Consider the following 25713-nt stretch of genomic DNA (forward strand, 5'->3'; position numbering starts at 1 on the left):
TGTTTATGGCTGATCTAGATCACTCACTCATAAAAATTAAAAATTATTAAATCAAATCAAAACCCATAAAATTTGGCTAAACCCGTTTAACTCGATTGATCTAGTTACGAGTTATACGAGTGAATCAGGTTTCAATTTTTTAACTAATCTTTTACAAATGACGGGATTTTTGCATAAATGATCATCATTGATTAATGGCACATAACAACCCTTTGAAAGACAAAAAAATATATCTAAAATAAAGATTTATTGTTGAAATCATAATTTATTTGACAACAATCTACAAATCAACAGCTATACTTGAGCATCACCCAGCTACCAATTGACTATTTGAACGCGGATGCTTCCCATGAATTTCAACATTCAAAGCAAAGCTCCAAAACAGCATCAGCAGCTTGTTGAATTTGCTTTGCGCTAGCGTCCCTAGAAAGCCATATAAAATAATGGAAAAAAGAATTATGAGACATTAGTAAATAATTTTAAAATAAATTACCAAACACTCTCTTTACCCATTATATCTATGAAAATAAGCAGAAAATTTGATATGATAGAGCAGAAATAACTATTACCGATATGCTTCTAAAAGGCCCTTATTTTTCGTGTCCAACCTCCATCCAATATTAAATGAATACGCTGCCTTCTCAAAATCCTGAAATGGCTTGTTAAGGTATAATCATCCGAGCATAAAAGTATCAATAATTCATGGAAAAAATCATATGTAAGAGAAGTCCACATACTTCCAGTAACTTCCACCCCATGCCTTCCCTATAGTGGGACTTCGGCCATTTAGGTTTTAGCAAGACGCATCTCTGCCCATCAGCTAGAGCAAGATATCCTTCATTCAGGCGAGCCCAACACAAGCTCCGGTTTGACTTGACTTCTGCATCCATGGGTTTTAACCATTCGGCCTGCAATTTCATACCCAAAACCCCCAAATAAATTACTGACAACACATCACAAATATAGGAACGTTGACATAGATATAAAAGTTCTTAGATGGAAACGTGTTTGATAACTTATTCAGACCCAATTAATCTAAGCAAATGGCAACAGTAATACAGCATTAAGTACACGATACACTTACCTCGGTATACCAATAGATCGCATCATTATAGTCCTCTCTCTTAAATGCATCATTTCCCTTAGATTTTAACAGTAAAAATTGTTTATTTTTCCTCTGCTCCAACTGAGAAGTCAAACATGAAAGAAATTCTAAAATAGGAAATTGCCCAACCAAGATAGAATTTATCAATTTCCCACAAAATGATATCTAAGGAGAGCACGTAACTTGGAATTACCTGTGCTTCAACTTCTATGGAGTGGAAATGCTTCATTATACCGGCGCAGCTCCAATTTGCAACTGATGGAATGGGAGAGGTAAATGGCAAAAGAATCTTGACAGCCTCATGGTGACTGTTTCTTGCAGCAACTTCTACTGGTGTTAGACCCAACTGTTTGATAGACAAAATTTTAAATTTCAAGGAACCAAATAACAAACTAAAATCATTTCCAGTTTCATCCTAATTAAAATCCTTAATTGGCCATGAGAACCAATCTTAATCAGGAAGCACCAACATTTGTTACATAGGAAAAGCAGAAAACTCACATTACTAGTCACATTTGTTAATGCTCCCTCATCCAACAAGTATTTAATACTTTCTGCATCTCCTAGAGAAGCTGCATATTCTAAAGATGTAGGTCCTACTGTTCTCATGTTTGGATCAGCTCCAGCCTATGCATAAAAGGAAACAGAGAAGTGGACATCAGAATAACATTAATGGGGTAAATTTTAAACATGCATCCACATGCACGGGCCAGTATTTTTTTGTTCGACGGTAAAAAGCTCGTTTCGCTAAAAGGACCAATGTCCATGTCTTTTGAGGCAATAAAGAACATGTTATCCACCAGGAATAATAACCAAGTTGGTGCTATGCTACTGGCACACAACGTCCATTTCTTTGCCAAACTTGGGCCGAGAGCAACTGAGAGAGAGAGAGAGAGAGAGAGAGAGAGTAGACAAAAGGAATTGAATGCTACAGCTATACTATAGTGAAACAGAAAATATCCTACCTTAAGAAGTTGCTTCACACATTCGAAGGAACCAGCCTCGATGGACTTCACCAATGGAGAAAACAAATGACGGAATGTCATATTTGGCTGCACACGAGTAAAAAAATAGTAAGTTTTTTTATTAACAAAGATGGATGCCGATATAGCAAAAACTTGGCAGACCAAAAGCAGAATACGGCTAAATTTACAAGCTAAAATGGAAGGCTTCGGGTGAAAAATAAAACTTCAACCAAGATTTGCAGATAATGTAGATATCGTCATCTAGTAATATCTTAGGGCACAACGACATATGCAACGAGTGAGTTGACAGATGAAATTTGATGTGAGTTCATAATCATTAGACTAAAATAGACACAACTTGGGAACGGAAAAAGAAGCAAGAGAGGATAGTTAGGAAGGGTATGCATGAAACTCGAAACAAAACCAACCACTTGAAAAATCGAATAGAGTCATTACGAAAATACAAATATAATATCCGGCATACTAGCTTTAGGTCTTTCTCACATTAGCATTATTATCCAACAAAATCTTAACAGCCTCTGTCATGCCTCTGCTTGCTGCCTCCTGTAATGGTGTGCCAGAATCTGCTTGTGCATCAATTTCAGCACCGTTCGAAATCAAAAGTTGTAAAACTCTCCTACATCCTGAAAATATCTTAATGGATTAGGCTCATTCCAGCCATTGAACAATAAAAATCATGAATTAACAAAATATCATTTACACAAAGCATTTTATAACTCTTAAACCTCCAACTACTCTATAAAACTTTTATATCACAATCTATAAAACTTCTTTTGATTCACTCTCCTTAAGCACCACTGAATATTCAGGAAGCCTAACAAAATTATGTGTCTGTGGCCTCCCAATACATCCAGCAATGTAATTAAATTATATGTATTAGAAATTACCTTCGGAGTCATTCAAATTAATCACATACACCTAAACAACATTTGGATAAAAATTAAATTTATCATTTTCGTGAAAAACAATCTCCAATTCAACAAAAGCTAAACAGCCCAAGAAAGAAAATCAAAGCAAGGAAAGAGTTCTCCCATGAGTAGCGAGAAAAAACCTCTCTGTGCAGCATAATGTAAAGGAGTAAATTTTTGTCCAGTTGCTGCATTGGGATTTGCACCGTTCTCAAGAAGACTGACAGCAGTGTGATATCGACCATGTAGAATCGCACAATGTAAAGGAGTTTTCCCTACAAATAGAACACTCAGTAAATCATGCAAAGTACAGGATGGAAAAAAAAATGGGAAAAAAAAAAAACTGATCGTTCGCTTCATTCATTAACGTTAAAACTGGAGAACAATCTTCCGGCTAAAAGATTAAACAAAGAAATCTGAATTACATTTTCTTAGAATTATTTAAAATTATAAAACACCTTTTCGATCTCTCAAATTAACGTTGATTTTCACTTCGCCAAGAAGATAATTGCACACATTAGTATTTCCTCTTTCAGCAGCGCAATGCAAAGCGGTTCGACCATTACGATCCTTGATGCTCTCTACTCTTCTCGCTAACAAACCATCACCCATATCAAGATAATTTGCGAAACCTGCTTCAACATTTCACAAAGATTTCACAGATAAAACCAGTAACTAATTAGTTTAGCCCCTAAAAAAATCAACGACAGAAACAATTTCTTCTAAAAAAAGACCAATAAAATCAACAAAAAAGAACACAAAAACAAGAACTTCTAAAAAATTATTTCTGGTGTAGCAAAAGAAAGAATTACTTTAAAAAATTACAAAAAAAAAAAGAAAGATATTTACTCTTGAGTAGTTCAAGATCTCCACACAAAGCCGCTTCAAGAAAACGACAAAGTTTCTCATCGCCTGCATATCAATCAAAGTTGATTTCTTATTCTAAATTCATCTTTTTGTTTCTTCATCCCATTCTATTGTTATAATTAATGAATAAACCAGAGAACCAAGAAGTAGTTTGAGAAGACCTGAAGAGGACGCCATTAGAGAACCAGAGTCCAGAGAAGTTGAAAGCGGTTTTGCAAAGAGCGAGTAGAGAAGAAGGGAACGGGAAGGTTTGAAGTCTGGAGACACTTAAAGAAAAAATATGGGAGAGAGCGCCAAGGAAATGAAAAGGTTTCGGTTGGGTTGGAGGGAACTCCACGTGATGCGTCTCGTGTCGCCTCGTGTCCTTTCTTGATTGGTGAATTTTTCGCCCAAAGAAACTACCAGCTGGTCTTGTGCGGCTTGTGGCTTCTGGGCTCAACCAAGCGAGCCGAAACTTTTCCCAACAGGCCACTGGAACTCAGGAATTGAAATGATAATGGCCCTATAATTACAATAATATAAAAGTTTAATTAGGATTTTGCATATTTAATATTTATTATTTGAATTGAATTATATAAATATTTAATTAAATATAAAATATATATTATTATAATAATATTTAAAAAATTTATATTTATTTTAAATAAAATAGAATTTAAATATTTTATAAAATTATTAAATTTTAAAATATAAATTATTATAAAATAATTTTTATATAAATTATTAATTAAAATATATAAATTTAACAAATTTTGATAATAATCATGTTTAAAATGAATTTTAATAATTTAAAATAAATTTTAATTAGATTTATAACGTATGTAAATTTTAAAAATATTAATTAAATTAAAATATTGTGATTTTCACAAATCTTATTCGGTGACATCCCTACCCTGAAAGCTTGTTCCGTAAATTAGTTGGTTGATACTAAAATTGATCCTAAAATTAAAGTTTGAGATTAAATTTTAATTAAAGTTAATTATATTAAAAACAACATCCTTAATGATACTCTAACTTGATGTGTTTTAGAGACTTTAATAAGTAATTTTTTTTATTATTCACATTATTCTTTATAAAAATTTAGTAATTGTTATTATTTAAATATTAATGGTAATTTTTATAATTTATCCTTGAAAATTATCCCATGTTTTATTATTGTCTTTTAATTTCAATTTGTTATTAAAAAAATTTTAAATTTTTATTTTATTTTATAAAAAATCTCTTTTAACTTACAATAGCATGTTTATATATAATACATATGCATATGATAGAGAAAATATACATCATTAACAAAATTATAACATAAGATAATGGAGATTAGTATTAAAATCTTCTCAATTCATTAATTTAATAAATAATAAAAATTATTTTTCTAATTTTAATATTAAATTAAATAATTTCATATATTGTTGACTGTTAAACTATCGTTTCATAAAAAATTACATTTTAATTGTAATTTATTTTAAAGAGATTACTACTAAATTTAGCGCTGATAAAAAGTATAAACAATTCAAATATATAATTTTTCTCTTTTAAAAAAATTTGTATTAATTATTAAAAATATAAAGTTATTATTATAAATGATATACAATATAATAAAAACATTTGGGGGAAAACAAAACTTGCTTTAATGCTAGAAAGCATTTTAGTTGTTTCCACTTTCAAAAATTGTAAACAAATCAATTTTATAAATTTTTATTTTCAAATTTTTTTTTTATTTTATGTATTAAAAACACTAATAATTTATTATTATTATTACTACTATTGGATGATTATTTTAAAACAACGAAGAATATTTATACTACAATTAGAGGGAAAAAAAATTAATTATTCTATAATGATACTGGGCACGTATGTGTGAAATAAAATAATTATTTTATTTTAATTTTATAATTAAATTATTAACAAATGTATTTATTAATAAGTAAATAAATCTGCTAATAAATAGATATATTTATTATGCACAAACAGTTACGACTGTTAAAAGGGGTGTTATAATAAATGTGTCTACTATAAATAGATATATGTCTATTACACATAATCAGTCACAACTATTCAAAGATATGTTATAACAGATATGTCTATTAATAAATAAATATATCTATTACATAAATAATCATATCTATTAGAAGAGATATCAATTTAAAATAAATAGATGTGTCTATTGAAAGTAAATAGATCTATCTATCTAGAAAATATTGCATAACTTTTTATTATTTATAAATATAGATGAGTTGTTCAAATTCTTATATTACTTTTATTTTTTCTTTTTCCTTCTAATTTCTTTAAATTATGTTCGTATAAAAATTTCAATAGTTAATGTTTATAAATTTTAGGCTTTAATGTGTCTTGAGGTATATTGCATAACCTTACAGTAATCTAATGAGATAATTAACACCTTAAAAATAATGATTTATCATGTCTTAAAACCGGCTATGTTATATGGGAGTGAGTGTTGGGCACTGAAAGAGTCGTATACGTCTAAGATAAGAGTTGCAGAGATGAGAATGTTAAGGTGGATGAGTGGCCATACTAGACTAGATAAAATCTGTAATGAGAGTATTAGAGAAAAGGTATGAGTGGTACTAATTGAAGATAAGTTGAGAGAAGGGAGATTGAGGTGGTTTGGTCATGTGAAGCGTAAACATACGGAGGCTCCAATTAGACAAGTAGAGCACATTAGGTTAGGTTAGAGGATAGAAAGAAAAAAAAAAAAGGGTAGACCTAAATTGACTTGGAAGAGAGTAGTATAACATGACCTAGAAATATTACACATTTCTGAGGATTTAACCCAAAATCGTTCAGATTAGAAAAAGCGAATCCATATAGTTGACCCCAAATTTTTGGGATAAAAATTTAGTTGAGTTGAATTGAGTTGAGTTGAGTTGAGTATCACGTCTTAAAACCCATTCAACATCCACTATCTCAACAATTTATATAAGTATAGATTTAATCTCAAAGAAAATAATATAATTTTATCACAAACTATAAAATGTTAAGAATCATTTATTTAATGACATTTCATAAAACGTTTATTAGAATAATATTCAGTAAAATATGAGAAAATTTTCCAAATAGTATAAGTAATTATCCAGATTGAAGATAACAATTTAACACGAAATTTATGAATTCAAAAATGCATCAAGTTAAAAAATAATCAATATGCTATTTATCTATTTGAAGCTACTTTTGTGATATATATATGTATGTATAGACACACACACCCAAGGCGTATGAATATAGCATAATTAATAATAAAAACATATTTTATAATGTAATAAAATTACTTTAATCAAAAAATAATTTAAACTTTATAAATTTTTTATATTTTATTTCATAATTTATGTAAATTAATATTTATTTTTTTTATTACAGAAAATATATTAGATTAATGTAAAAATAAATAATTTTTTGTACCCAATAATAAAAATATATTAAATTACTAATAATGAATTGAAATATTTAATTATAATAATAATAAAATTATATAATATTATTATTAATTAAAAATAAAATTTTATTATATTATTTTTAAAATGCTATATCTTTAAACTTTTCTAATGTGTAACTTTTTATTAATTTGATATATTTTTATAAAAAAATTCTTTCACAAAAATATTATTATTTTACATAAATTTATGATATAAAATATATATTTTTCATAAAAATTGAAATTTTAAATAAATATAATATATGCATATATAATGAAATATCATCATTTTCTAATAATCTAATAAATGTTAAAAAATGCATATGATCTTTTAAAAGATAAATCTCTTAATTCTGATATTGTATTTTTAATTTTTTAATTTTCTTTACTTGTAATTAAATTTTTAATGTAATTATATTTTGTATCTTTGAGATACTACTGCTATATAAAAATATGATTAAATAAAAATGCAGAGTAAAAAATAATATAATATTATTTTAAAAAACTTAATTAATTTAAAAATTAACAAAAAAATCTAAACCATCTATTTTCTCTCTGCCGATCTCTCTCCCCTTCTTGTCCATTTTCTCCAGCAATCTCAAGATGCTAGATTTCTTCTCCTTCTTTCCTTCATTTTCTCCAACATTCTCAAGATGCAAGCTTTCCACTGGTTTTTTAATTGATGAAAATTGTCTAATTTTCTCTTTTTTTAATGGCAATTTTAGCTAAATGGGTATTTGTAATTCCTGTGAATCTACCCACCTAACTGCTACAAAGATGATTCTACAACATGGGAGCTTGCAAAAATTTTCCTACTCTGTTAAAGTTTCTTACGTTCTCCAAAAGAATCTCATTTCATTTGCAATGTTGATGAAAATGGAGCTTGACGACGTCATTTCTGCCATTAACGGAGATGAAGATGCTGTTCAATTCTTTCCTAAGGGTCCTTCAAGTATAGGAAAGCCTAATACAATATAATGTGATGAATTACGCAATACAATTAAAATTATAATGTAATTATTCATTTATTTTATTGTAAAATAAAAATATAAGTAGCATAATATAGTAGTGGTTAAATGGTGATAGTGATGAGGACTGTGGTAATTAGATTGTGATGGTAGTGTTGGTGATAAGGTGAGTTAATGGTAGTGGTAATGGCCAGGTGATGGTAGATGTAACAATAATTAAATAGTGATAATGGTAGTTAAGTAATAATAATAGTGATGGTGGTAACAGGATAGTGATTATGATGGTAATGGTGGCCGTATTAGTAGTTGTGGTGACAGAGTGAGAGTAGTGACAGTGGTGATCGAGTAGTGATAATGATGATAATATTGACAATAAATAAAAAAAATTAAAATATGTAATCATGATTACATCTATTTTTATATGTGGTGATCATCACAACTACTTTAAGTATAATTAATTAAATATAATTATATCTATTTTGCGCTTATTTTGATTGAAATTAAAACATAATGAGTTTATTTGTATCACTAAACTTTTTAAAGGCTTATATAACTATCGAAAAAAACTTTAAGAGTCTATTAGGCCTTTTGTCAAAAAAAAAATATTATATGAAATTAGGGATTAGTAAAAATATAAATAAGTTTCAAGAATTGAAATCAATAAATATTGAATAAAAACAACAAAAATAAAAGAAGTTAAAGAAAAAAAAATTAGGAGCAAAATATGAGAGGAAAATTTTTTTCTAGTAACTTTTTTTTTGTGTCCCAAAAGACGTTATAAAGTATCAACTATTTATAGGTAAGGAACAAGAAACCGCTTAAATCAAATTTAATTTTATCATTAATCATTATTTAATTAAAAAATGAACATTAACTCAATATTTAAAACTGATCATCTAATACTAAAATATTAGTCAAGGAATTTGACCATTTGAAACAATATATGCAGTATTATTAATTCAATAGCTATAAATCAAATAAAAAGAAAATAAAAAAAAATTACTATCCCATTATAGTGAATACTTAAAAGTTAGTTATTAATTTTTTTTAAGAAAAAACTGCATTGACCATATAGATATTTCTTTTATAAAGATATGATAATTAATGATTAAAATTATTTTTTGAGAAAAAAAGTCACAATATAATATATTTCACTAATAAATATAATGTATAAATAAAAAATTTATATATAAGTTATAATTGCCAACTTTAAAATATAAAGGGTCAATTGTTATTTATTTTATTTAATATATATTATTTAATTGGGAGTTATCTCAATGATAACAATTGTTAAATGATAGATTTGGACATTATGTATATGGGCACATATAATGGAAAAGTTAAATTAATTAAATATTAATTTTTTAAAAAAATATTTATTTTGATGTGATTGAAAAAATATTTAGAAAATATTTCATTACTTTAAAATTATAATAATCAATTACTGATATTAAATTTAAAATTTTTTAATAAATAATTTTACTAATACAGATTAGAGACTAAATAAAACTTATAATATTAATGTATCATGTTTTATATAATGTTTTTTAAATTAGTAAAATTTAGATTAATAAAAAATTTTTAGTTTAACAAAATTAAAGTGTAATAACTCTATTAAATTTATTATTAAAATTTTAAATAATAAAATTAATAAATTAATAGTCTCAAATGATACATATAACTCATATGTTTGTATATTTTCAATTTTATTTTATTATATATCTCATATATGTAAATACATCATTACATAAATAAAATTTTATTTTATTTTCCAATATATATATATATATCAATCGTTATTTAATTTTTTAATTAATTTTAAGATATATAATTCTTAAATTTTTACAATAAAATAAAAATATTAAAAAATTTAAGAAATATTAAATAAAACTTTTATAATAAATTAATAATTAAATAAATATAAAATAAATATTTTTAATTATTTTAGTCATAAAAAGTGAGATAATAATAATAAAAATAAAGATATTTAAAAAAATAAAAATATAAAAATAAAATTAAATATTTAATATAAAAAATAATTATTATTATAATTATAAAACATAAATATTGAAAAAAAAAAACTCTATAGATTTGCCCAACAAATAATGTGTAAATTGAGTTTATCCAATAATATGTTTTTCTTATTCTAATGCAAAAGAATGTGATTCTCCGAAAAATGCAATTTCAGATACACTACGTTCTACCCTATCACTCGTTCAGCATTTTTCTCGACCACTAACTTCTAAGTGACTAACCAATCAATACAAGCCACGTACAATTGTACAAAGGAATAAACCTACGAATATCTGAGTGTTTACATACTAGACTTCCTTCCTCACTCTGCATTGTAATTAACTACCGCTAGCTTCACGTCTCTGCATTCATTCCTTCATCAAATCACAGAGCAAAATGGGTTTGAAGGTAAGGCTACCTTTGATCTTTCCCTATCTGCTAAGCTAAATCTGTAATGTATGATCTACCTTTCTATTTGATCTTTGATTTTTTATTGTTAATTGGTTAGATCTGTTTTATGATTCATTGGATTGTGCATTAGAATCAGTTCTAATCTGTTTCTCTCATATTTATCCTTGATGGGTCTGTCTATGTGTGTGGTTTAATGATCAGTGATGTTGAAGAAAATTTGGGTTTGGTTTGTTTAATTTTCTCAGGACCTGTTTTTGTTCTCAATTTTCCCAGTATCTGTGCTAGATCTATGGTTTTTCTCCATCTGGATCTAATCAATATTGTATTCTTTATTATTTTTTGTTCCCTTTCCTTTAGTGTTGTTGAATTATCCATCTTTATTCTGTTATTCGATGGGTTCCTTAATGGTGTAGGCTTGAAATACTGCTTGAGACACAGAAACACAGAAGAGGAATTTTAGCTAGTATGAGGCATTTGGCTTTTCAAACTTTTTTCATGCTGATTCTTGTTGATAAGTTATGGGTTTCAGAAAATTAATATTTCATGCTGTTTCTTGTTCATATTTTTGATTGTCTGGTTCCCTGGGAACTCTACTTCCCAGAAGTAAGTTAAGTTGCTTAGCTTAGGGTAAGTTACTTATTTCCCAAGAGAAAAAATGGTTTTTTAGGAAATGGACACTTACTCTCAACCAAACAAGTCAATTTTTTGCACAAGCTCCCTGGCTCACTTAACTCCAACCAAACAAGGCCCATCCCCTATTTCTAATTACTGCTTGCCACTTTTTCATTTCTTGACCTAGATGTAGGTATTACATGTTTTAGGAGTGAATAGTTCCACATATGCATTTTTTTGTGTTGAATGACACAATAACATGGGTTGATTCTGGAATCCGTTGCAATATAGAGCGTGTTATCTATTTCCAATCATTCTTATATTTATTATCTGCCCATGGATTTAAGCAATAGATATCATGATCCAATTAGAGACTAGTCTGTCTCTCCATGTTTGTTCTGAGGAGTAGCTTATATTGACAATAGATAGGGTTACTTATTTGGGAAGTTGGTGTTATCCATTTGGAAGTAAAGTTGTTTTCATCCGCCTGTAATATATTGGTTCCTCTCAATTAGAACTTTTATTCTTAACCATCTCAAAACAATGAAATTGGGAAAATTAGTGTATATTTATATGTAGAAGTAAGTTGGGTCTAACAAAGTGCCTTTAATTAATCATCATGTATTGCTGTCTCAATAACTGAATTGGTGTTCTGCAGGAGGAATTTGAGGAGTATGCTGAGAAAGCTAAGACCCTTCCAGAAAATACAACAAATGAGAGCAAACTTATTTTATATGGGCTTTATAAGCAAGCCACTGTTGGACCAGTGAACACCAGTGAGTATTTTGCTTTCATTAGTTCCCATTTGGAATTTCCTCCAAAGTTCAATTTTAAAATTGCATTTTGCATGTAATTTGCAGGCCGTCCTGGAATGTTTAACATGAGGGACAGAGCAAAGTGGGATGCATGGAAGGCTGTTGAAGGTATTGATTCAGAATATGTGACAGCATACATTTTGTTTTAGTTTACTGGTTGATTGACCATTGCCAATTCGCACAGTAGTTTCACACTGACGAATTTTTGTTTCTGGCAGGCAAATCAAAGGAACAAGCAATGAGTGACTATATCACTAAGGTGAAACAGTTGCAGGAAGAAGCTGCTGCTGCTGCTTCTGCTTAGTGTCTTGACCATGTGTGTGTGCCTGTAGGTTCCTTGTGTTCAAAATAATTTAAAAAATAATAAATTCAATAATTATCTGGAGTGGTGTAATGTTGTTTCTATATTTTCTGAATTAAATTCAGACTTGTACTAAAATGGATTGAAATTAATGTCATGATAGTTTCTTAAGTGTTTGAAATTCGCATAGTGCTAACCAAAATTCCAGCCATTAACTAGGATCCTAGTCAATTATTTATTGAAATAAAGCTCAATTTGCCTTTTATATTAATTGGGGATATCCGATTTAGCAAGTTTTCAACTTTTGATTAAATTTAGTTAAGGAGTTTTGATTTATGTTCAATTTAGTTCAATATCTCTCATTTGTGTTACATGCGCTATTTTTTAAATATTTAATTATTTTTTTTATTTTTCAATATTATAATTAATTAAAATAAAATATAAAATTGTTATTTTTATTATTTTATATTATTAATTAAAATGAAAATTTTCATATTAGTTTATTTTTTCATATAATTAATTAAAAATAAAAATTATAATAATTATACTTAATTAAATCGAAAAGTAATAAAAATATATTTTTTGTTTTCATATAATTAATTGAAATTAAAAATTATGATTATAACTAATTTTAATTATTTAAATTAAAAAATATTATTTTTATGTATTCATGTTTTAATTTAAATTAAAAAATAATATAAGTAACTCACACTAAATGGTGTGTGAGTTTTATATTTTTTTGTGTTAAATTAGACATAAATTAAAAATTTTAAACTAAATTAAATTGAATTACAAGTTAAAAATATGCTAAATTAAATAATTTCAATAAGTATAAAGGGTAAATTAAATTTTATTTCATTATTTATTTATTGTTTCTAAATCTATTAAGTAAGCTTGCTGTTTTGTTTTCCTTCCAGAAATTAGTGAATCAAATTTGTATAAGTTACATGACCAAGTTTACAATATTTGGTCTCCCTAGCCTGCATAGAAATTGTTAGATGCTAATAATATCTATTGTATCAGCGGACCCTCCTTGGCCGATTTCAGCATATTGACCATCCTTTAATCATTTTATATTAAGGGTTTAAAGCTTCTAGCTATTGAAAACAGATGTGATGAGACGCTAAGCTTTCAGAACGCCATAAAAGTGCCTTAGTACGACCATAAAGAGCTTGTACTAACTCTGGCCAACTTCACAATTAGGGAAGGATCTCGGTTGATTTTAGCATTTAGATACTCATTTGGACTTGTCAAGCCCCGACATAAAATTTCAGACCTCGACGTGACAAGTTCTAAAAGACCAAAAGAGCTCTGAAGCGACTCTGCAAGGCAAGGGAGACTGATTTCAATTGATTGCCACCATGGAGAGTCCAATCCACCTGATTTTGGCTTAGGATCATTTCTGGAAGTGGTATGAGACATAGCGTAACAGTTCAAAGTGATTGGAGATCGCCACAATAAGTTTCAAGTCCCAAAATATCGACAAAGCTTTGAAATGATCCCCACAAGATAAGGAAGTTGAGTACGATGGATTTGCACCATGGGGAGTCCATTTTGGCCAATTTTGACTTAATATCACTCCTTAGGGTGACGAGGCACAGCGTAAAATTTCGGAGTAATTGGAGATTGGTGTGACAAATCCCAAGTTTTGATATCATCAAAGCTACTTAGGGATAACCACTAAAATTAAGGTAATTTGCATCGATCATCTTTCAATTTAGATAATTATTTTATTTTAATTATTTAATTTTAATTTATTAAAATAAAATCTCTCAATTTTAATTTATTTAATTTTATTTAATAACATATTTTTAAATTAAAAATAATAAATTTACCTTTTTACTTCTCTTTAAAAAAAATAAAAACACTAAGGAAAACTTCTCTAGTAATTGAACCTTCAAGTATCACTCTCGAACTGGGTGCTAGTAGATCTCCATTAAAGAGGGAAATGATTTTTTTGTTATGAACAAGAATAACAGAGAAGAAGTTTAGAAAATAAGAAGAATTACGGCAAATAGAGAAAGAGAGTTAGAGTAGAGAGAGAAAAAGAATTATAAAGAGAAGATGGGTCACACTTGCATCTGATCCAACATCTTCAATCCATCAAATTGGCCATTAACCTCTATTCTTGCCCCACACAATTTCATCAGCTCTTCCTTTAGTTTCCCAATCATCTTCAGAGGAAAAAAAAAAAAAAACTTCTCACATACTCAGATCCATATCATTTTAAGAGTTAGATATTGAAAGAAGAGAAGGAGGGGGGGGACAAAGCCCGTGGAGGAGAGAGTTGAGACTAAGAAGGACAGGGATTGGACAAAAAATGAAAAAGATTGCAAAATAATATTTTATTCTTTTTAAAATAGAAGGGCAAAAGGGTAACTTTATTTATTTTTAATATAGAAACTTGTTATTGCGGGTCAAAGTGATTTCTTCTAAAATAAAATTAAAGTGAAAAGATTTTAATTTAATAAATTAAAGTTGAGTGACTGATATGAAATAACCACTAAAGTTGAGGGATGGTTGATGCAGTTTACCCGGAAGCTAAGTACCAAAGTTACAATCAATTTCACTAAGGTAAAGTCTTCCATGGTTGATTGACGTCCCCAAAAGTAGCCTTTTGGTACTTATTTGCGTTTCAAGAGATGCAATAGTGCATAAAAAAGTGAACCAAAAGGGAAGTCACAATGCAATAGAATTTTAAGGCTATGAGAGACGAAAGGTTGGCTACCCTTTTGAAAAAAAATGAATAAATTTTAGATGAGGTAGAAATTGACTCACAAAGATAAATTACATATGAGAAAGAATCCTTAGACATTTAGAACTCTTTTGAAAGCACATAAGCTCTCATTCTCAGCAGTGCATTTAGTACATCTTTGGCTAAAGAATGAGACTTGTGTTTGGCTAAAGGCTTGTTTTCTAAACAAGCCAAACTTGAGCTTATAAATATTTGACTCAAATTCGAAAAAATTTTAATGAATCAAGCCTGAACTATTTAAAAATTAAGCTCTTAGCTCGGTTCATTTACACCTTTAAAGAGTTCAAAAAGAATTTTTTTATATCATAAAATAAACCGTATCTTAATTTAAAGGCATATAACAGCGAAGTATATAAACTTCAATATGTAACGTAAAATCCTTATATTTAATTTAAGTAACATATGATCTTTTGCACCATTAATTAACTAGTTTTTAAATTATTTATACTCACATGATATTTACCAAATTTAAAAATTATATTTCTATGAATTGATAGTTTTAAGTAAAAAAGTTATAGATTAAATACAGAATAATATTATTTTTTTTAATAAACATCAAATTAACAGAGAAAATTTAATTTTTAATCTAATAAGTGTCACTTCAACAAAAGCAATCTAAAAACTAGCTATTAAATGTCATAAGAGTTTTATATTGCTTAAATTAAATATTATAAAACTTTGTGTTATAATTTGAAATTTAGATACTGTATATTATTATATACCCTTAAATTGAGATACCGTCTATATAATTTACCCTAAGCATATACATAGCATCCCACAGATATCTAGCTAATTACTTCAATTGGAAGATATATCAGTTCTGCTGATGTTACCATAGACATACTGTAATGATTACATTTCCATAGCTATATTCATCTGCTGCTTTAGGGCTTACAAGACAAGATCAACCTATTTACCAAACGAGATTTTAATATATTTCGGTTAGATCAGGACTTCATATTGCTGAGAAGTTTTTATTGAACAAAAGGATATCTAGAAACGTAATATTCCCTCGCACTAGCACGGGAGACGCCATCCCTGGCCAGAATCCCTTCAAGATCTCCAATAATTCTGGCCAACCATATTTCCAAGTTTCTCTGAACTTCTTTTAAGTTGTTTCTAATGGAGTCAAAAGAGCGTCTCATGCTGAGTTTCGCCTCGCTGCCCAGTTCATCCCCATAGTAACTCTTCCCAACCTCAGTTTGTAATGCCATCAGCTTTTGTGCAGTTTCAGATGCACGCTGTTGAAGCCGAAATGCTTCAAGCAAAAATTCAGTTTGCCTTTGTGTACTGAACTCTGGACTGAGTGTGGATTCACAGGGATCACTAGCTTGCTGCAAAGTCATAGAAAAGCTTTAGGAAACATACGCACATACCCCATAAGAATCTATTCACTTTTGGAAAAAGAAGAAGAGAAAAGTCATAGAAAAGCTTTAGGAAACATACGTACATACCCCATAAGAATCTATTCACTTTTGGAAAAAGTAGAAGAGAAATATCAGAGAGTTAAAAGTTTCTAGGGCTACAACTTTGTGTGTGTTAATGTGTGTGGATACTGCAGAAAGAGACATATCAACATAACATCGTAATCAGTACATTAAGACTATCATCCTTTTTCAACACTGCATTTAAGTTTTTTAATGGATACAACTTAGCAAATCATAATTTTTTCAATCTAGGCCCCACAAAAATAAATAATGTTAAGAGTGGGTGGGAAACTGGGAATTGATGAGCACTGAATTTGTCATTAATACTGACCATAATAACTGGTTGACAACACTCCAACGAGATTTAGTAGCTCCTCTCATACATAGAATTCTTGCCTACACCTGATTCATCATAGACCCAATATACAAATATATGTAATGCATGCAATAGGTGGATCCTACCATACATCATATATTTTAGATCTATTTGGACCGGGTCTAGACAAGAAAAATCTCTCATACTAAAATATGAAACTCATGTTCCATCCATCCCAAACTTTTTTTTTCTCAAATGCAAATATAAAATGAAAATGCATACTAATCCAGACAAAAATGTTGACAAATATAGTTTGACAGGTAATATGGTTAATAAAAAATGTTTGAAAAATTTCAGCTTCAGCATTAACAAATCCAAAATCCCATACACAAGACTTCCAGCAAGATATCAATCCTTAGTTTCCTAAAAATTAAGCAACACATTGATTAGAAGCCCCACTAAGTCAAATACTCAAAACCCAAAGAATTTAAGAAGCCCAGAAATTTGTTTGCATATTTCAGGAACAAAATTATCTTGCTTGATTTGAGCAGTAGAGTTCCTAAAGAAAATACAAGAAAATAAATCATCAAAAATCGCATGAAAGCACAAAACAATAGGAACGCAGAAAAAAATATATGTGCATTACCAGTCTTCCGCATAGATCATCAATCTTTCCTGCAAGAGCTTGATATCTTTTTGCCTGCTTTCTCATCAGTGATGGAACCTTTGACAGATCATTTTTGTCAACTTTTTCCAAATTCTGAAGTTCCTGTTCAAGTAATTTTAATTTAGAGGAAATTCCTGCTGATTCACCATCTACCTTCCACGGAGACTCCCTTCTAAACAGGAAATGCATATCACCAATACGTTAGTTGCAGCACAGCAAGCATATTTCAGGAATATTAGTATCCAGAATGTTAAATTTACCTTGCTACAAAATGCTTCATATGATATAGTGATTCAACAGGTTCATAGTGCATATCCTGCAAGAATTCAGTTTCAACATTAAAATCTGCAATAATAAACATTTAAAATTACAAGACCCAAAAAACCAACTCCATGTATAAAGTTATCCTCTGTGATAATCTCTTGTAACTTACATAAAATGCTCCATTAACTGAAGCTGTGGAAACAAGATAAAAGATCAGGAAGCAGCCAATAGTTTCTCAATATATACAGCTAAAATCATTTCTCGTTCCTGAAGAAATCTAGAATTTCAACCTACCATAAAAGATCTTTTATGAATTCAATGTCAACCAAACCGACAAAAATTCAACTGAATGGAATCTGTTGCTGCCACTAGGAAAAGTAGGCATAAAATCCCTTGCAGTATACTTAAAGTATGTGGACTTCCTTTTATTCTAAACAATTAAACAGACCTTCTGCAAAATGGATTTTAAATATTTAACAGATGCAGTTAACTGTGTTGCCAGGTTATACATCATATACAACTTGTTCATCTGGGGAAAATGGACCAGGCCCGTATTTTACCAGGATCAGAAATGTTCATCAGAAGAATTACACACTTCTTGGCAATGCTGACAACTTTATGCCGAATCCTTGGAAACTTAATTGTAGAAGGTTTTGTTTTGATTGTAATGCTACAAGCTTTGGATAGGATGAGAAGCAAATGTAGTAGCTAATTTTGAAAAGGGTATACGGATCTGTTAATCTTCTAGTTGTAAACTTGTAAACAAGAAAAAATTAAACCATCAATCACGTATTAAGTATGGAGAATTAGACAAATATGGATCACTGAGTACACTTTAATACAAAGTATTTTTAATTAAGCACTAGCTTATGAGGCTAACTAACAATATTTCATTTTGGAATTATGGTAATGTGGTGCATCTATCCAGTCTGATCAAAAGCATACCATTCATGCCAGGATAGGGAATTCACAAATGAATTCTTTGTGGTCTGCCACAAGATTTGATCCCTAGCATACAATATAGGGAGCTAACTCACTTGCCAACCAGGCTAACCTAGGAGTTAAGAAAAGGAAATATTTAAAATGGTATATGATAAAGCTTCCTTATATTGATCTGTGAGAAGATATGCTCCAGTATCTGAGCTTAGAGGAAAACGTCTATGACTAGGAAGATTCAAAACTTATAAACCATACAGCAAACCAAAAAATTTCATCTTTATCCAAAAATGGAATTTAAATCAACTAACATCCAAAGCAGAGATAACATATAGCAAGGAAAGAGAACCCATCGGGAATCATGCAAAGACTGCAATCCATTTTCTCAATAGTTCTTTTTTTTTTTCAATCGAACTAGAGAAAAATGGGTAACAAAAAAAAGAGAGCACACCTGCCAGAGATTAGCTTTATCAGCCCAAAACTTAGAAGCAGAAGCTAAGAAATCCGAACTTAAACCTCCATTACTGGTTTGCTGCTGCTGTTGCTGCTGATGATGATGCTGGCCATAAACAAAATTAACATTCTCCTCCTCCCACTCCCTGCTCCCGCAGCCACCACCAGATTGGTCCACTACGTTGTCCTCCACTGCAAAATCAGCAATAGCATTTCTAGACATAAACCTAATCATCTCCTCTCTCTCCCCAACCTCTCTTTCCAAGTCTTGAATTCTAGCTTTCCACTCCTCCCTCTCTCCCTGCAAATCTTCAATTCTTGCTCTTAGTGATGCCATTTCCTCACTAGCAGCATCGATCTGCTGCAGTAGCCGCTTCTCCTCCGCCTGCCATGAGTTCCTATGGCTGGCAAAGATCTCAACAACTCTTGCATTCGCCTTGGAGTCCTCTTTTCTCCTGGATTTCATTTGTTTAAGCTGCTCCTCAGCTTGGAAAAGGCGCAATGAGAGGTCTCTGATTTGGGATTGAAGCTTTTGTACAAAATTGAAAGAGTTGCTTGGCAATGATGCCAAGAAGAGAGAGAAGCTAAGGCCAATGTAAGAAGAGAATGTTTGGTGGAGATGGGGTTGTGGGTCGTCTTGCTTTTCTTGGTTTGATCTTCCATCTTCTTCTTCTCTGGCCATATTTACTCAGAAAAGAGGAAGAACGAACTGGTGGGTGGGCGAGTGTGTGTGTGTGTCTGAGCGACCAAGCGAAAAGGAAGATATGATGAGCTCAAAAAGATTCACTAAAATGCTATTTTGATTTTTGTCACATTATTTTATAACAAACAAAAAAATAAAAATCAAAAGATATTTTTATGAATATTTCAGTACTTCACAAAGGATTAATATTAAAGAAAAAGGTAATTATTTGAGTTTTTTTCCTTGTTTGGTTTATTAATCCTATGTATTTTTATTATATTTTATTAAAAAGTTATATTTTAAATTTATCATATTGAATAATAATAATAATAATAATAATAATAATAATAATTATTATTATTATTATTATTATTATGGTGTTGAGAATTGTACGCCATGTTGGCTTATTAGATTGTTTTGATGTTTATATGTTATTAGAGCGATGGTTGACTAGGGCTTAAATCAGACTAGGGTTGATTTCAATTAGTAAAATATTTTTATTTTGATTCGATTTATTATAAATTTAAAATATAAATATATGAGATTTATATATTTAATAAATAAATTTTATTATATATTTTATGTCTTAAATTTATTATAGAAAAAAAAATCTTTAGTTAATTGTTTCAAGCTTGAATTAGTTTTTGGACGAACTAAATGAAACCGGTTAGGGGACCTTTTGTCACACCCTACCCCTCTGTAAGGCATAACATGATCCCGTAGTATACCTAATGAATTACCAACTCCGTCTACTGATAACCCATTAAATACACTACAAGGGATTTTAAAAACTTTTCTTACTTCTTTTACAGTGGTGAGCACTATTTACAGGTGTTAAAGACTTTGGTGAACTGAAGTGAAACAACTAACTCATTTGATTTATTTGGAATATCTGTAAAAATTTTGGCAAGATGCCATTTGTATTTTGGACAAAACAGTTCTTGAAAACTCAGAAAAGCACTTCAATATATTTTCAAATCTCAACTCCAACATTTTTATCAACACAACACATTTCTCAAGTCAAATCCATGTGATTTTCAAAGACTAAGATACAAAGATATAACACAATTTTTACAAGCCAAATAACTCATAATTATTTTACAACTTTCTCAGTACAACTTAAATTTACAATCGCTCAAAACCAAGAACAAAATATACATACGGTGAATATACATTACAAGACAAAATGCCACATGTGGTATACTCACTATACCCAAAAATCTCATTGGCGATACTAGCGACCTCAGCTCGCCTGTCTGTCTCTCTACTGCGACAAGAATAAAGCTATCATTGAGACAATGTCTCGATGGTGCACAACATTAACCAAATACAAATTTTAAATCACAATTCATAAATCATATCAATAGTGGATACTTAAAACCATAGTTAAATTCAAGACAATAAATGTCAACAAGAATTTAAACTCCATTTGTTAATATCACAATAATTTTCAATAAGTCGATCATGGTTGAATTCAATAGATGGTATATGTCAATAAGAGTTTAAATCAATTTCACAATCTCACAATACATAATAACACAATTCGATCAAATAATCAAGAATACAGTGTTGCCAATCTATAACACAATTTAGGCCATGACACAATTTTTCCATATATGCCGTGTTGTACACCACGACAAGACATGCTCACCCCAATAATCGAAATCAATGAGGAGGAAGCTAGCTATATAATGAGAACTCATCCATACTCACCTCGGTGGGGAAGTCAAAGAGGGAGGAACATAATCATACTCACCCTGACTAATAAGTCAAAGAGGGAGGAATAATCACACTCACCCCATTAATGGAGGAGGAACATATTATCGATGTCATGCCAATTGTGAGTCAAAACAATTCCAAACATTTTATTCAAATGATCCGTAAGAATCCAATAAATTTCCAAAGTTATAATTTCATTCACAAAATGGCAACACAATTCGTAATTCACTTCAATTTCCACAAAACCATTTACGTGCTTTTCAATCAATAAGTATCCATCAAATACCATTCAAACAATTTTTCACGTTTCAAACCATTCACAATGTTTTTCAATCAATAAGTGTCCACCAAACACATTTCCACAATTTAAAACAATGATATGCAAATAGTCAATATTTATTTCCATTGAAAATAATTCAAAAGAAACAGCTTGTTGTTGTGCACAAACCTCGATGACTGTCCCCTCGATCCGGACTCAGTGTTTCCTTCCCTTTTCTGAGTCTTTGGTAATCGAGAAACACAATTTGAAGTGTTTGATACTAATTTAAACTGTCTCTATCGATGGTGTTTGGTAAATAATGCACTGAACTCAATTATTCACTTAATCACCTAATATACTGACCCTCGTTGCGTTTTAGGTAAATTAGGTTTTAGTGTCATTAATATGTCACATTTGATAGGGTTTTAGGTTTGGTATGTTTTACCAAAGTCATTTCCTTGCTTAGTGCACTTTAATGCAAATTGCTAGATTCTGGGATACTGGTTTGACCTAGCCGGACGGCCTAGTTCCCTCGGTTTTCGGGTTTCGATCAAAACTACAAACTTGTAGATCTAGGTCTTATTGCACGCGGGGCAAAATTTCAGGTCAATCCGAGTTAAGTAGACCAAGTTATGGTCATTATACTATTGCTGGTCAAATGGTACCAATTAGGTCAATTTTTGGTCAATTTGGTCAACTCTGGTTCGGCCAGTTTTTGGACCCGAACTTGTGCAAGTTGTTTGACTTGCTTATGGTCATTTCTGGGCTTTGGTGTCTTCATAAGACTTGTAGGTATGGATCTTAACTATTCTTGGTCAAAATTTCAGGTCAATTGGACCTGGTTTGAGTGAGTTATGGCCTAAACACTCACTGCTGCCCAATTAGTCATTTTTCAGGTCCTAATTGCACCTAATCCGAATTGGTCACTTTTTTAGGTCACCTTGCAAGCAGAATTTTTGGTATGTTTTCTCAATGAAAGTTGGCACATTTTGTGCCTAGTTTCACCTCCAATTGGTCTCATACCAATTGAGGTTACACATTTAAGGTTATAGGCTAAAATGTACACTGCCCTCACTATGCCTTTCACACCCCACTTCAAACACATATTTACCTTGCAAAGTTTACTTCCATACCCTACCAATCTGTTTTGGTACATTACCAAAAGCATTTTCTACTTTACATTAACATTATTATGGGCAGATTATCATTACCCTCAACACACCAAGTATAATTCACATTTACAATTTCTAAGTAGCATTACATACACACCTAACCATTACAAATCTTACATACACTTTTCAATATCAATCTACATACATATCATCAATCCTTCTAGGTCAATGTTCTGCCCACACTTCCTTCAATACATACAATTACTCAAGTGTTCCCAAGCTGCCGCAAATCTTCTTCAACATCAAAGTGCCGTCCAAGTTACCAATTCCCATCCAAGTGCATAAATCACCATATAAACATGAAATAATTCACTAGGTTACTAAATCACCATGATCAACATTATTTCTCATCAATTATATGAAAAAATATCTCATCAAAAACGTGACTCATGGCTGTCCAAAATGAAAACAACAATAACTCTTCAAACTCAAAATTTTCCTTCACCAAACCAACACCCATAACATGCACACAAAACTTAACAAAGGAATTCTCAAAAAATGTAAACTTACCTTTGATTGTAACTTGCTAAACCTTCACCAAACTTCTCAAAATTGGTATCAATATCTTCCTTGTGATGTGTAGACAAAGTTTAATGAAGAAACCTAAGAGGTTGGAGTTGAAAATGGAGAGTTAAGAAAGCTTGCATGAAAAATGGCTATGGAGTTTCCTCTCACCTTCATTCATGGCAATGTTGAATTCATGTGGAGAAGATGGAGTTTCAGCTGCATATTAAGTGTACACATGTCCCACTATGTGTTTAATTAATTCCTTAGTGGTCCACTAAAAATTAAATCATATTTTAAGCTAAACTTTCACTTAATCCCACATTAAACCCTTGATTTTAGCTATTTATTTTAGGTACCACCAAATTAATTTTTCATTTCATTTTCTAAGTGTAATATTATTTATTTTTAATGGACATTTAGGTCAAAAGACAATTTGGGATGTCAAATGACCATAATGCCCCTGTTCGGGTTATGTTCCCGATTTTTCAGACAGGGTTTTGTCTGTTTTTCGATTTCTCTCTTTTCTTTGTACTATTTATTTAATTTTTCTTTGATATTTATTTTGATATTTATTGTTCATGAAGGGTCTATTTAAGTCCTAAATATATTTTCCAGTGGTTCCTCGATCCGTAGCTAGTCAACGGTCCACGCCGTGACTTCCAGTCTGATCACCCATCGCTAGGGTTCTCGCCGCTTAACTTAGTCACATTTCTTTGCTATTATTTTTCCTTTGTTTTTCTTGTATTTTCTCTTCTTGTATTTCATTATTTTATGTCTCCTCATTCATATTGAAGTGTAGTTCAAGGCTTCCTAGCCGTCCGGACAGCACTGGTCACCGGAGCAGTAGAACGCACTACCGAACTTAGGGGTGTTACAATTCTCCCCCCCTTAAATAAATTTCGTCCACGAAATTTTTACCCAGTAGCCATCTTACAATAGTCATACGTTTATTTCTCCTTTCTATATGATCGTATAATCTTCTTTTTCTCAAATTTGTATAAGACTTTTAACAATCTAATACAATGTTTACTTTGTTTGGATAACACCAATCTCCTCTTACTATTGTGTTGTCTAATATTTCGGTTCACGTTCCTTCTTGAATGACCCTTGAGGTCATGTTAGAATCATTCATCATTCATTGGTCCTCTGACCATTCTAGTCCATAGTCTTCCTCACATTCGTAATATTTCTTTGTTACACATGAATCAACTGTTCAATTCTCTACTTTCATAACTCTTTTTATCTGTCAATATTCTATAACTTACTTCCTTTTGTACTAAACTATAACCTTTCGATATTCTAACTTTTGGAGTTTTAGATCTCTAAGTAGGATTTTCAACTTAATTCCAACAATAAAATTCTGTCCTGGCATAACTATACAAAAACAGATGCCGATGGCAACTATTCTCAGCTAGGTGTAATATGGGGTAGTACGTAGCTCTACACAATAATCTCAAGTCAGTACTGTAATCTGCAGCTTACAGTATAAACATCAAGAACATTGCATAGTTACTACGATACATCCCAATAGATCAAACTTTGTTATCTTTTATTCTTTTTGAATTCACTGATATTCGAATCTTATTCTGATTACAATATCCATTAGCAATTTCTAACAGTAACCTCCTTGCCCTTATCAAGAGCAATTCCATTACTGCATCTTACTTTTCCGTCATCTTGCCTTACATTAAGTAGGCTCGCCAATTAGCTTTATAATTTATGGTGTGTTAGAAAATACTTTTCACGATAAACTCTTTCAAAACTAATTTCACTTATTATCACAATCCTTATCTTAAGGGCTAATCACTAATGCGTCAAAATTTATTCCTCAGAAGGAATAACAACAGAACATATAGTTCTAACACTAACGTAAAAATATGCAAACCTGTGTCAAACAATACATATATATATCTTAGTTGCTAATTGAGAAAGTACCAAATGATGTCAAAAGTCTCATCTCTTTTCTGTCAGTATAGCGTATACTCTAGTTGAAGCATCACCATGTTTTGGTGATTCACGATGAGTCGACTTCTAGGTGTACTACCCTACCTCTACCTTTGCCTCTACTAACCGATGGTGAACTATTTGGGGTAGAAACTTGGGTTGATCCCTTTGGTGTAGTAAATGATCGAACGACTGG

At 30.4% G+C, this 25713-nt stretch overlaps 3 protein-coding genes across 4 annotated transcripts; 1 reads left to right on the top strand and 2 right to left on the bottom strand.

Moving 5' to 3' along the window:
- Positions 1-245: 245 nt before the first annotated feature.
- Positions 246-4230, bottom strand: LOC110643724 (uncharacterized). Its single transcript, XM_021796201.2, has 12 exons — positions 4028-4230; positions 3849-3911; positions 3458-3631; positions 3143-3274; positions 2575-2714; positions 2071-2157; positions 1607-1732; positions 1299-1451; positions 1085-1186; positions 738-908; positions 570-649; positions 246-423 (listed from the first exon to the last, which is right to left on the bottom strand). Exons 1-12 carry the CDS (start codon positions 4041-4043, stop codon positions 357-359), a joined length of 1311 nt encoding a protein of 436 aa, XP_021651893.2. The 5' UTR covers positions 4044-4230; the 3' UTR covers positions 246-356.
- A 6297-nt stretch (positions 4231-10527) lies between these two features.
- LOC110661100 (acyl-CoA-binding protein) lies at positions 10528-12587 on the top strand. The gene is made up of 4 exons (XM_021819647.2): positions 10528-10685; positions 11959-12076; positions 12161-12223; positions 12334-12587. The coding sequence occupies exons 1-4, from the start codon at positions 10674-10676 to the stop codon at positions 12417-12419; spliced, it is 279 nt and encodes a 92-aa protein (XP_021675339.1). The 5' UTR covers positions 10528-10673; the 3' UTR covers positions 12420-12587.
- A 3381-nt stretch (positions 12588-15968) lies between these two features.
- Positions 15969-20006, bottom strand: LOC110643728 (uncharacterized). Of its 2 annotated transcripts, none has more exons than XM_058140928.1 (4): positions 19233-20006; positions 17842-17897; positions 17561-17750; positions 15969-16505 (listed from the first exon to the last, which is right to left on the bottom strand). In XM_058140928.1, the coding sequence occupies exons 1-4, from the start codon at positions 19914-19916 to the stop codon at positions 16146-16148; spliced, it is 1290 nt and encodes a 429-aa protein (XP_057996911.1). In that variant the 5' UTR covers positions 19917-20006; the 3' UTR covers positions 15969-16145. The 2 variants fall into 2 exon arrangements, with proteins under 2 accessions (XP_057996911.1, XP_021651897.2); XM_021796205.2 differs by having other exon boundaries at positions 17561-17753.
- Between the last annotated feature and the right edge of the window lie 5707 nt (positions 20007-25713).

The sequence above is a fragment of the Hevea brasiliensis genome, chromosome 18 (assembly GCF_030052815.1).
Source record: "Hevea brasiliensis isolate MT/VB/25A 57/8 chromosome 18, ASM3005281v1, whole genome shotgun sequence".
Classification (NCBI taxonomy): domain Eukaryota; kingdom Viridiplantae; phylum Streptophyta; class Magnoliopsida; order Malpighiales; family Euphorbiaceae; genus Hevea; species Hevea brasiliensis.

Bases quoted from the DNA above. Each gene is read 5' to 3' on its own strand.
- LOC110643724 (XM_021796201.2), bottom strand. The intron at 2,715-3,142 runs GTTTTTTCTCGC...AGATATTTTCAG, and splicing joins ACATTATGCTGCACAGAGAG to GATGTAGGAGAGTTTTACAA. The intron at 2,158-2,574 runs GTGAGAAAGACC...ACTCGTGTGCAG, and splicing joins TGTTGGATAATAATGCTAAT to CCAAATATGACATTCCGTCA.
- LOC110661100 (XM_021819647.2), top strand. The intron at 12,077-12,160 runs GTGAGTATTTTG...TGTAATTTGCAG, and splicing joins TGTTGGACCAGTGAACACCA to GCCGTCCTGGAATGTTTAAC. The intron at 12,224-12,333 runs GTATTGATTCAG...TGTTTCTGGCAG, and splicing joins TGCATGGAAGGCTGTTGAAG to GCAAATCAAAGGAACAAGCA.
- LOC110643728 (XM_021796205.2), bottom strand. From the start codon at position 19,916: ATGGCCAGAGAAGAAGAAGATGGAAGATCAAACCAAGAAAAGCAAGAC. The intron at 17,754-17,841 runs GTAAATTTAACA...TTTCCTGTTTAG, and splicing joins ATGAAGCATTTTGTAGCAAG to AAGGGAGTCTCCGTGGAAGG. The intron at 16,506-17,560 runs GTAATGCACATA...ATGACTTTGCAG, and splicing joins ATGATCTATGCGGAAGACTG to CAAGCTAGTGATCCCTGTGA.